The 13,063-nt window shown below is 39.9% G+C and overlaps 1 protein-coding gene across 2 annotated transcripts in view; it reads right to left on the bottom strand.

Annotated features, from left to right (window-relative positions):
• The window catches only part of JAZF1 (JAZF zinc finger 1), a 181,454-nt gene that overhangs the window by 155,670 nt on the left and 12,721 nt on the right, over nucleotides 1-13,063 (bottom strand). The window contains exon 1 of one of the 2 annotated variants that reach the window (XM_056482690.1): nucleotides 11,635-11,799. The exons of the other annotated variant lie outside the window; for it this stretch is intronic. Coding sequence (XP_056338665.1) covers nucleotides 11,635-11,713 — 79 coding nt within the window. The 5' untranslated portion in view covers nucleotides 11,714-11,799. Of the gene's footprint in view, nucleotides 1-11,634; nucleotides 11,800-13,063 lie in introns of those variants that run through there. 2 annotated transcript variants of the gene reach the window in all.

Below are 13,063 nucleotides of genomic sequence, written 5' to 3'. Positions count from 1 at the left end.
ACTTCTATTTCTAGCAGAAATACTGATGTTGTCCCATCAGAGTTCAGGAGGGTGAACTGTGCCTTTCATACCCATTAAGCTGCAACATTTTATGGGAAAGTTGGAAATCCCTTTGCTTTCACGTTAGACTATGTTGCAAACATTCAAACAAAATATGCTGGATATCCTGAGCTGCACACAGTTCCATGATATATTTGAATTGCTGTTAACAATGAATCATCAAGCAACATGAATATCCACTTTTAGGGCTACACAATGATGTTTACCTCCAGTGAAGAGGCTTAACATAATAGAGTACTCTGATGAAATACAAAGATTGCATACTCATAAAAAATATTTTAAAAAATTGCTTCCCCCACATTTAAAGTTATAGTAAATTCAATAGGTCATTATTCTTAAAAAACTGGTGACTGCAGTAAACATTCAAGACTAATTTCTTGCAGTGCATTAGGAGTCCCCTTTGGCTGTCCACTGCTGCTGGGCAGTGATTCATTCTGTGACAGGAGACCCACAAAAGAAATTAGCCTTACTAAAATCATGTAAATTTCTGGCTGCCAGCAGGTAGCAACTGAGCCATCACTGGAAACTCTTATGAAGGAAATGCCTACAAACACTGGGAAATTTAACATAATGAACACAACTACACATTAGTCCCTGGGAGAAAGTAAATCCCTTAGCATTATTCTACAGTAAGCAACCTCAATAATACAAGGAGAGTTCTTTGAAACTAGAACAAAGCTGCAAGTAATAAACTAAATGGCTCTACAAGTATATAGCAATATACAGTCAGTAAAACACATGTACCAAGTCCTGGGCTTCCTTCCTGAAGATAACCCACAGTGAACACACCAGTGAAAGCACTGCTCAATACTCAGGAAAAGAGCTATAAAGAGGTTCAGAGATTGTACTTGTTCAAAAAACTGAACATGGAGACTTTACAACTAATACAAAAATTAAGAGGTGAACTAGTAAGCTCACCTTATGAATAAGACTCTGCTTTGTCAAGTAACCTGTCTAAAGACACAATTTGCATTTGTGCATCCACTGTCAGGTTATTCTTTCCCTTCCCAGAAAAGCAGTGGGCAACAGCCAAACTCAAAAAATAGTCCAGGACCCAGAATAAAAGCTTGGCATGCAGAATTATCAGACAAGAACATTTTTTGTGCATTTCCATGACTGCAAAATCAGACAGTGCTTCAATCTCTAACACAGCATTTTTCAGGGATAAAACAACACAAAATCCCACACCTGTTAGCAGAAGTATAAATGAGCCATAAGCATCCACCATGCTCCACACTCCACAGCAAAGTCCTCCTTACTCTGTTCAGAGTTGCTCAGTTTCCTTTCTAGAGTCAGAGGCCCCAAAAGCTGCTGAAGAAATGCATGTTTAAAGATACCAGCACATGAAAATTAGGAGTATGCAAATGAGAATTAGCTGCCTGAGCTCTCTTTCCAACCACATTGCACCCCAGAGGCAAATATTTTTTATTTTTTTTAAGACATATAAAATGAGTTGTGAGAAAAAGCTATTTTAATCAGTATTTTCCAGTAAGGAATGCAACAGGTGCCAAGAACTGAAGGAAACCCACATCTGCTCCACTGTGACCATAGGCCCTGCCTGATCAGATTTTATAATACTTATTTTGCACATGCATGAATTACTTAGAATCTGAGGAATGCAGCCCATACCACTGGGAGACCATAAAAATATAAGGAATCTGCAGTCTTTCCTGCAGCATGGATCTGGAATGCCTGTGCTGTTAAAGCAATGCTACAATAATAGTGGCCCCAAAACTACTGTCAGGATGATTAATTTCAGTAGCTTTCTTACCCTGGCCAGAAAGCTGTGAGGTTTACATGCCACACTGAGACTTTCAGCTCTGCATACAGAGCCCACCTGCCTACTTCACTTGGCCATGAAGGTGGAAGGATAAGAATAACCACTGCTTTTGAGAGGGATTAAAAGGGAATAATATCAGGTCAGTCATCCTTCTGGGTTTGCAGCAGTTTGGGTGTCCAGGGATGCTCATGAGCTGCTGGCATGGGTACCAGCTGCTATCATTGTCTAGAGAGATCACCAGCCCTGACTGACTGCCCTGTGAAAAGCTTTGGGGTACATGGAGTGAGAAGGACAGTATACCTACAGTAAAACTGTATTCTGTCTGGTTCAGCAGGGTGGGGAGGCAAGAGAGCCTCTATTTGGCCTTGTAAGGAGCTACATTCCTTCAACTGTCTTGTAGTAAGTTTCAGGGGATGGCCACATTTATATGCACCACACAGATAATGCACTTGAAATGCTTTGGGACTGATATGAATAGGAACTATTCTTCCCTTTAATTAGCATTTTTGCCAGATGAACACTGCTGTGAAGTGCCAAGCTGTGGAGTCCTCCTACAAGTTCCAAGAGATACACAACTGACAGCCAGAGCATATCCAAAACTGGAAGATTTCCTTTTGCAGCTACAATTCGTTTTGCCCACTTGAATGAATGCAACACAGTTATCAAAATGATCACCCAAGATAAGGAGAAAACCAGTGTACTACACAAACCCTGAGAGGTCACACATAAAACTCTGCTGAATTCTTGGGCAGTTGCATGATGTTCTTTGAATGGTGACTAACATTATAAAACATTGACCACAGAAAAAAGAAAGGCATTAGTGTACTTCCAAAGAGACAGCTTATCATAAGAAGATACAGAATTTATGGGTTTTTTAAAAAGTCAAACAGCTGATCCTAACTCTGATAACACACACAAAAAGTAGCCATGGGTGACTGTTAGACAATTTACAAGAGAATTTCTCCAAAACTTCACCTTAAGTTATAATCAGTAGGAAACCTTTAAATCTAGAAATACAGTGAAGATGTAAGTTATACTGTTTGGGTGTTGGTGTTCTTGTATTGCCAGATGAATTGCCAATAGAAAGACAGTATGGATTAAGGGGAAAAAAAATACAAAACATTGGCTTGTTTCCTAGCAACAGCTCAGCTAAAATTACTTAACATTTCTACTCAATCAAATGTAAATTTGACTATGTTATCCCTTAAATGTTGATTATAACAGGCCTTTTCAAATGCAAATTCAGTGTGTAAAGTGAATGTAAACGTTGACAAAGCTGACACCAAAATCTCCTGATTAACATCATTTGCATGTACACAGCAACATTATTACAAACCTTCTAAAGACAGAAGGAAATGAAAATTGGAGAGAGAATCACCTTCTGCATTATCTCATTCTTTCCTGCTTTAAGAGCAAAACAGACAAAAATCTAAAGCCTTTTGGATTGTATGCAAAATTCCAACAGTTTAAAAGTGCAACACAATAAACTGCACCTGAATGCTATTCCTTGTGTTGCTAGCAAGAACAATGGGTGAAAAAGCTCTGGTTTATTTCTTAGCTGCAGAACTTGAGAATTACACACGTAACAGGCAGACTGTAAAGATTGTAATACCACGTAGCCACTGGCACCTTGCAAGTTTTCTTGCCTGCTTTACCTGCAATTCTTCCATGAGGAAAACAGGAGGAAGGGGGGGAAATGATTCTATGTTACTCCCAGAGTTTACAAGTTTGTTCTTTGCAACTTCATCAGCTCTGGGATTAAACACTTTAGCTATGCGTGCATTCACACAGGGCCAGATTATTTTTGCCTAAAACATGTAGAAGAGGCTGCAGAGAGGATGTTAACAGGTTTCTTCTTGTTGCAGCATTTCACAATATGGGTACTGAAGTGCATTATTTTACAATAATGTGCACTACTTCAGGCTGATTTACCACTAGTTAACCAAAACTCAAGGGGAAGCTGAGAACAGATGCAGTGTTCCTTCAGCACAAAGCAAGTAGCCAGACTCACCCACTTAAACAGAGTGTTTTCTAGTAGAAACCACCACCCTTCCTTCTTAATCATCTCAAGAAGACTGAAACACAAGATTTTACATCTACAGACACCACAGAGACTCATATTTGGCAGGAGAGATTTTGTTTTCCACACTGATGCAGACAGGTACCTTGATACTTGCTGTGATACACACATCCTGGTCCAGCACATTGACATGATGAGAATTTGCACAGCATCAGCTACAGCAGTGCAAAATGAACAATTTAGCATTCACCAGCCACGTCCTAATCTTCCATGGTGCTAAGTGTTTAAAGAAAAGCAAAAACACTTTCTTCCTCCACTGCTCAGCTTCTTACTAGAGTTATTACAGGCCTGTTGAGGATTATCTTTTCTACCCTGGATTAGAGTTGCTACTTAAAGTATTTCAGACAGAACATAAGCCACTCCCCTCTACACCCCCAAGTTGCAAATTTTAGCCATGTCAGATCCTAAAAGTTTCTAAGAAATTTCTAAGAAATCAACAAGCATGACAGCTGAGGATTGGGAAGACATAATCAGTAAAATGTTTACATCCATATTAAGCAGAAATCTTACCTGTCTCAAAATGCCAGTCCCTTCTCAAAATTATGGTTCTGGGACAGAGCTGAAAGTGAGTTTTGGACTTGGCCTAAGGGGTAGGGAGACAAACCCAGGAAGATACAGGCAAGAATAGTTCATCCTCCCATGCCAGCTCCTGCCTGCTACCCCACTGCTTACAAATTTCTACATGCCAGACAAAGCTCAAACTTGTGTTTGAAACAGGGTCCAGTTTTAAAGGCAGAGCTTATGTCTGGAGATGCATTCTGATGACATGTGAGCAGATTTTCTACAGCAAAGCCTAAAGCAGCAGCAGCTCTACACCTTACCTCACTGATCCTTCATCCTTACACTGCACATTTGCTGCTCCATTCAAATCCAGCTTCTGATAGGAGAAACAAGGAGATGCAGAGTTTTGGAAAATCTTGAGAAACTATTTTATTTTTGTTTGGAAGCTTTCCAGAAGCACTTTCAGTGCCTTTAAGTATATACACATGAAAATTAATACTGTTCTTTCCTTATTAATACATTCTTTCAAGTGACTTTTACAGTCTGGAAGCAAAGGTCAGTTACACTGAGTTCCAAGAATCCACTGCACAAAAAAAGTTACTCTATTTGACCATATGTTACTATAATTGAACATACAGGAAAATATTCTTTGATCTTATGACTGTCTTTGACTAGATGGATAACGATCCTGTTTTTACAAATGATGATTCTAGTTGGAACCCTAAAGAAAAACAAATCTGAAATACCTACATCATTGACTTAATGATGCAGCACTAAAAATGCCACTGGGGTATGTGATATGGCAGCTGTGTGTTGAAAGATCATTTCCTAACTGGCTCTCACCTCAGAACCCTGACATAAGAGGTTGGGAGCTCATGCCCATGACAGTGACTGAAAGAGATGAAGCAGTAGTTGTTTCTACTGCAAGACATTTGTAGTTGGGATCCAGAACAAACTACTCTCATGCAGCATACAAGTTCATGGAGAAAAGGCTCATTAACATGAGAAACATTTGCTACAGAACAAAACTATGTAAACAAAACAAAGGCAAGATGTGCACAAAAAGTTATCTGTTATTCTACACCATATGGGCTATCACTGCCAATAAAGTTCCAGAGACGAAGCATCTAAACAACTGAAACTTAAAAATCAGCTAAAATTAGTTGAATGCAGACAAGGAACCAACTAGCAGCCTTTACTTCTGTAAAGAGACTATAATAGAAAGGAACAGTCTCATAGGAATTCTCAAAGTAATTGTTCATCTTTAGGTGAGGTCCTACAGACACTCCTAAAAATTAAGAATATATTTATTCACACTATGATACACTAGGATCCCCATACTGAGGAAAAATTAAAACACACTAAATTAATCAATGGCACTACTTTTACAGGAAAAAAATCCCAAAAATTTATTCTGAATAAAATGCCTGAAGTCTGTAGCTGTACATGTAACTGCCTTTCACATATGCTTAGTGGGAGAATTCAATTCAGTATACTTCCAACAATGGCAGATGTCAAAGTTAAATTAAGAAGGTATTATTACCACTTATCCCACCCTTAAAGATCAGAGCAGGTGAAGTTAAATGTTCCTCCTTGAGTTTCATATGTAGCAGAGAAGTGCAAAAACCATGGTAAAAATCGATGCTGAAACAGTAAAGAGGAAAACTATAAAAAGACAGATGAGAAGAACTAGCTCAGATTTAGACAGGGTATTTGAATAAGATTTGGAAACATCACAGAAAATTAGTTTTTAAACACTTTGTATTCTTAATAGGAGATTAGATCAGCTTTTTTATCTTGTATAGAGGCAAACCTCTATAGATTCAAGAGAAAAAAAAATCCAACACACCTCTGACTGTATGTGTTGCTCAGGAACAGAATGGTGACACAGAAACCTTGTCTTGCCTCACGATTGACACAACCTCAGAGGGTCACTATTCATGCTCTCAACAAAAGGTTGGAAATATGTGGGACTGGGAGGGGCCAAACTTAAAGTAAATACTCATGAGCAGTCCTCATGACATTTTTTAACTCTACCTGTGGCCTCCAGCCAGACCACAATAGGGTTTGATTTATACGAAGAGAAACTACAGTACATCTCTGCTTGTGATTTCTGCCATAGTTTCTTTTATGAGCATAAAGATAAACTATCTGATTTAAGACTAAGTAGCTTCAGCAAGCCTCTTTCAATTAACTAAATACTACAAATACACTCCTTTCCAGCTACCCAACCTAAAGGCAAATGCTTATCCTGCATTTTTCTTAGTGTGGATAAGCATAAGTACACTACATGAGTAAAAGCATGGGGAAAATGACTAATTATGGGACAAGCTGCTCACCAGTGCCCACTTTGATCTTTAGCAACTTGGCAACTGAACTTGACACTGCTTTCTGGGTGAAAAAGTAATCCATTCAGGAGTTATAGAATGGTTTGGGTTTGAAGGGATCTTAAGGACCATCTAGGTGTCCCACCATGTGCAGGGATGCCTTCTACTAGATCAGGTTGCTCAAAGCCCCATCCACTTGGCCCTGAACACTTCCAGGGCTGGGGCATCCTCATCTTCTCTGGGAAACCTGTTCCAGTGTCTCATCAACCTCCCCCTTAAAGAATTTCTCCCTAATATCTAATCTAAACCTACCCTCTTCCAGTTTAAAGCCATTACCCCTTACCCTATAACTACATACCCTCACCAAAAGTCCCCCTCTAGCCTTCTTAGGGGCCCCCTTTAGTAATGAAAGATGCTATAAAGCCTCCTGGAGCCCCCTCTTCTCCAGTCTGAGCAACCCCAACTTCTCTGAACCTGCCTTCTTACAAGGGCTGCTCCAACCCTCTTTGTGGTTTCCTCTGGACCCAATCCAGCAGGTCCACATCCTTCTTGAGCTGGACACCTGAGAGCTGAGTGCATTTCTCCAGGTGGGGTCTCACCAGAGCACAGCACAGCAGAGGTCTGCTGGCCACACTGCTTTTGTTGCAGCCCAGGACACATTTGGCTTTCTCTGGGCTGAAGTGCACATGGCTGGGTCATGCTGTGCCTCTCCTCCACCCACACCCCAAGTATTCTCTGTAGGGTTAGTGTCAGTCCATTCCCTGCCCAGACTGTGTTTGTTTGGGATTGCCCTGACCCATCTGCAGGACCTTGCACCTGACCTCCTGAGCTTCACAAGGTTTGCACAAGCCTGCCTGTCAAGGTCACTCTGGCTGCCATCCCCTTCTTCCAGTGTGTCAATGCAATGAAGCCAGCTTGCTGCCTGGAATGGCTAAAATTCCTTTCTGCTGCTCATCAGGAGTTCTCCTGTTGACCTGCAATCCATCTCCAGGCTCTGAGCATCTTTTGCTGGCACTGGCATCAAACTGGTAGGAGTAGGATGGGTGGAAGTTCCCCTCCCCCACCAACTTTAGTTTAAAGCCCTCTTTTAAAGCCATCATTTAAGACAGCTCTGTTTTAAATGACCTAGCTAATCTGTTCTTACTAGCAAATGTAATCCTTTACCCCAGCATCAAAGACTCCATTTAGCTCAGTTCTTTAAGTTTATAAAGAACTGAAAGGATACATGAGGCATGGAAATTAAAAACAAAATAGAAGAGAGGAAGCAGGCTTGCTAACTGCAGGAAATAGGACTTTTTCTACAATCTCAGCCCCACCACTACTTATGTTTTATTCATCAATTCTACTTGCAGTTTTTCTCTTCAGGCAAAGACAACCTGGCAGCACCACCTTTTTGTTACTCCAAGTCAAACATAATCCCAAATCATTTAAAAAAGAGATAAAGTACTCCTAAGACTCTTATTAGAGACTCAGGAACATTGCCTTGTTACCAGTCTAGGGTGCCCATCTCTCACTCACATTCCTAGGGTTATTTTTGGCACAGTGTACTGGTCCAAGCACACACAATGGAAGCAAAATCCCATCACTTCACAAGAGAGGGAGAGGCAGTTTACTTTTGCTGACCTCTAACTCACAGCCATTTTTGCACTTGTCTGAGAAGTCATCATCCCTCTGGAAACTGTGCATACCTGCCTCCTGCTACTCTGACAGTCTCAGGAGTTTTATTTGCTACATACAATACTCTTCTGGTCTTCACTGAACTGGTGTGCTGTCATTTCTCTCTCCTACTCTTCACCTCCTTCAAGATATCACCTTTTAAATTACTTTTTTCAAGCCAGGTTCAAGTACTACTAATGCTGTATTATGGCAGCTTCTGGTTATCAATGTCAAAAATTTACTGCCAAATCCATGGAGCTACAAGTAAGAATCTGGCACCATAGCCAGATGATGCACAGTAAAGTTGTTCAATGTTTGCCACAGATAACCAGATAAGCTTTGGAATAGGAAAATTGAAAAAGAAAGGGAAAAAAACCAAAACTAAAGAAATACAAGAACATGAAATTGAAAAGACACCAAGAAATAAACAGAGCAACTAATAAAAATAATGGAAGTCAGAAATGTGTCTCACAGACACTGCTCTGAAATTAAAGCTTACAGACAAAACACAAAGCTTAGAAGTTAAAATACATGGCTGATGAGATAAACATCTACAGCTTTCCTCACCTGCTCACATATTTGGACTGATTTTCTCCTTCACAATCAAGGTAATAGTTATCAACCTGAGATAGCTAGAAAAGCTTAAACAGATTATTTGAATTACAGAAAAAAATAATGCCAAGAGTATAGTTATTACATCTGTTTAAAAAAACCCAAACAAACAAAAAAGGCCACCAGAAATAAAAGGTATTTAGCTACTCTCTCTAGAGTAAACCCCATTTTTGATTTCTGTGACCATGCCTTCTTTGAACAGGAAATTGCACTTCAGTCTCTTACCCAAACCAAAACCAAAACCAAAATATTTATTTACATGTCACATATTTGCATGAAGACAAAGAAACTATAAACATCCTTCATGCATGTAAATATCAGGGTTTATATATTTATGTAGAGACTTATTTATGAGCCTAGATCTCCTGATATCCTCACTAAAATCTTTGCATCAGAGAAACCATTCATGTTTCATCCAAAAGTGTCATGGATCATCCAAAGGTTTTGCTTCTGAGAGCTGCAAATTATGCACACAAATCTTTCCTGCCCACACACCTCCCTGGCATCTTGCAGCAATACCTGTAAGGAGGAGAAGATCCAGCCCTGCCACTAGCCCAGGACTGGTTTCACCTCTCCAGTTTGGTTCTCCTCCATGGTTTGCTGAGCCATCTAATCCTTGCATTTCTAAATGTAAATAACACATTGCCAAACACTAATGCTTATTATTACAGTCAGCCAATTAAACTGTAATTCTACCATTGTTATCCACCAACACTCTTCCTGCTTAAGTGCAAGCTGTGTTTACTTTATTACTGAGGAGCTCAAACATTTTCTTTCACAATATTGTATTCTCTTCCTCCTCCCACCTAAGCCAAGGTGAATGCTCATGAATGAAACCAGTAACTAGAACAATGTTTTCACTTCTACACTGACATGGACAGATGCAGAAAAACTGAGAATTAGTATTTTTTAGTTTTAGGATCCGTAGAAAGATTCTGCAAAAAAGGGAAAGATGGCAGAGATTTCAAAACAACAACAAAAAAACCCCCTTCTTCTACATTCCAAACACAAAATCACCACAGAGTTGACATTTTATTCAATTTTTAAATTTTTTTACTCTTTTACAGTATCATTGCTAAAGCTAGAAGTTCCAGATCTGATAAACCAAATAAAAGAGCCCCAAAGGAAGAAATCAGATGGCAGAACAAGTAACACAGATCTTATAAAACCTCAGACCTATTACCACTGTGTAGATAAAAATATTTTGGATTTTATTCCAATCTGCTCTGCAAAGAGCCTGTCCCTTACTCAACTAAACAGAATCTGCACCAGAAATGCTGGTTCACATAGAGACAAAAACATGCAAATTCCACTTCTATGTTGCATTTAATAAACAGATTCATTTCCTCTGTGGTCTATATATAGACAGAAAAGTGTTGGCTACCTCTCACAGAAAATGCTTTATCTGTTCACTTATAGTCAGCTAAAGAACATGGAAATAGCAAATAAAAATACAGGACTCCTCAATCCAGCTCAACTATTTTTAAAACTGGATGCACAGAAGTTATAGAAGTTGGAAACAACAGAAATCTCTATCTAGTGGGGAGGCACTGGTGATTTTTAGACCTCATTTTTGGCACCTTTACTTCTTCAGGAATGCTGCAAATATGATGAAAAGGAAAACTTAATCCTGACACCTTGTATTCACAGCTAAATATGGAGTGCAGTGCTGGTAACCCACATTAGGAAACACAGAACAGTGTTTTCATTATCCTACAACCAGTTCAAAATAGCATCATTAAGCTGACACCACAAGTGTACCTCACCAGAAAAAGACTGTATTTATTTGAAAATCCTCACTCCACATCAGAGGACCTCTGTATATGCTGCTCCCTCAAAACTTGAACTGATAAGAATCAGCCCCAACCACAGATGCACACTCAGCATGAAACTTGCAGATCACCAAACATGTAGAAACTTGCTTCTCAGGAAATGTCCACAACGGATTCTCAAATTCAAGACCAAATGTTAAATACCACAAAACACCACTGTACTGCTTATCTAACTCCATAAACTGGGACCATCAGTGTGGTTATCTGAGCACTTGAATGCAATTGATGAACATGCACATCTCATCATTACTACATTTTGTGGCAGCTCTGTCATCTCCAGAAACAGCATCCAAGAAGGAAGGCTGGAGCTGCCTCTGCTCAGATCTACCTCTTGCTACCACTTCTTCTCTTTCCTCAGATCATCAGGTGGGAAGAGTTGTCAGGCTCAGTTTAGTCTGCAAAAGTACTGCACGTTAGCACCATGGTTCAGTTTTGTTTTACTGAGCCATACATGTCAATTACAAAGAGCACACAGAACCAAAATGAGATGTCACAACAGCCCACCAGTTTTCAGAAGGTGAAGAGGTCAGCAATTCCTAAATATCAACCCCCCCTACAGCAGTATTTATGATGATGATGCAAATCTAGGATACATGTTGTCATCTCCCAAATCTCTGGTTTCCCCTCTCAAAGAAAAGAAAACTGTGTATCTACAGACACAGGAGTGTTACAAACAGAGCAATGCAACAGTAGCGCTTTGCCCAGGGACACATCCCTGCTATCACCGACACCCAGCCCTGCTGGAGTCTCAGCATCAGCTGCTCTCTCTTGCCCATATGATCTCACCATGAGGTATCACACGGGCAGGCTGTGTTTCATGGAACTTGCAGGGATAGATGCTCAACTGGAAGTTTGTTCTGCCCATGTAAACTCCTACTGCTCAGAACACGATTACTCAGTAGCTCTTTGGTTTGAAGGAATCCTTTTCCTCATCCTACCACACCATTGTGACACCACACCAACTAGCAGAGAGGACTGTGAGACTTCAGCTTTATCTTCCTGGAAATCAACAACATATGTTCCTCCACTGCACTGCAAGGACACAGAGAAAACAGCTCCTCTGCCATGGTCTAAGTCACTTTGGGGCTGAAAATACATAAAACAGAACAGCTCAACATGTTTTCAAATGGGGCTGTCTCAGACACTTGTGAAATGAAAGTCTGTCTCGGAAAGGAATCCAAATCAGGTTTGCATCTACCTAAATTCAAGTGTGAAACTTTGTGGCAGTGGTCTTAATGCTTATATTTTGCTGTTCATAAAATGTCAGGGGAAAAAGAAACACAGACCAGACTCAAAACAGTAAATTTGCTTTCTTGTGCTTATCAGCCCTGCCTACTGGACTCTAAAAACTGTCATCATGCAAGACATTTGATTGCTTAACACCAGAGGTTCAAAGGAGGGAAGCTTCAATAGAGTCACAGTGAGGAAATAGAGTAGATCCACATAAACAGACTGCCTCCCAAACAAGCTGTCACTAACAAGAGTGTTCTACTAAGCTACCTACCCACAGCAAAGAAGCAACCAACCAAAGGGTACCCAAAGAAAGGAAGACCTTTATGATTGTGACAAGAAAGGTGTGTTTACTGTGCAACCACTGGTAAGAGAAATGGGGTAGGGGGGAATAAATAAAAATAAAAAAGAAAAAAAAGGAAAAAAAAAAAAAAAAAAAAAAAAAAGAGAAAAGGCAAAAAGTCAGTTCTGCTATAATAGTAATATAATAATGTTTGTTTAGGGAGGATGGGCTACCAGCTCAACATTTAACAAATCCTAGGACTCAAAAAAGGATGGCTTTAGAAATGACCTTAAGAGAAAGGCTACAGTATTCCTGGAAGAACAGGAAGAGGATAATGTGTCATCTGAGAGAGAGATTGCTTACTTACCAGGGGTGCTTCAGCACACACATTCAGTAACAGAACCAGTTGTTTGGACTGAGCATTCAGTGCTCAGTATCCTGAGCAGGAAAGCTAAGCAAAAGAATTCAGCTCTCAGATAGGTAAAGTTCTGCCTCAAAATGAAAATATAGAGGGGAGTTCTCCACATCTAGATCATTGATGCAGCTCTTCAGGAACATGATCCACACAAAATGAGTTAAAAATCAGCAGTGTGACAGGTCACCTGCAAGGAGGGAAATTCAACAGAGGTAGCTTGAAAAGGTAGCTACAATAACCCATAGAATTTATCTGATATCAGGATGTATTTAGTTATATAAACAAAA

This window comes from Oenanthe melanoleuca, chromosome 2, assembly GCF_029582105.1.
Source record: "Oenanthe melanoleuca isolate GR-GAL-2019-014 chromosome 2, OMel1.0, whole genome shotgun sequence".
Lineage (NCBI taxonomy): Eukaryota > Metazoa > Chordata > Aves > Passeriformes > Muscicapidae > Oenanthe > Oenanthe melanoleuca.
Note: the sequence above shows the minus strand (reverse complement) of the source record. Positions and strands in the feature narration are given on the sequence as shown.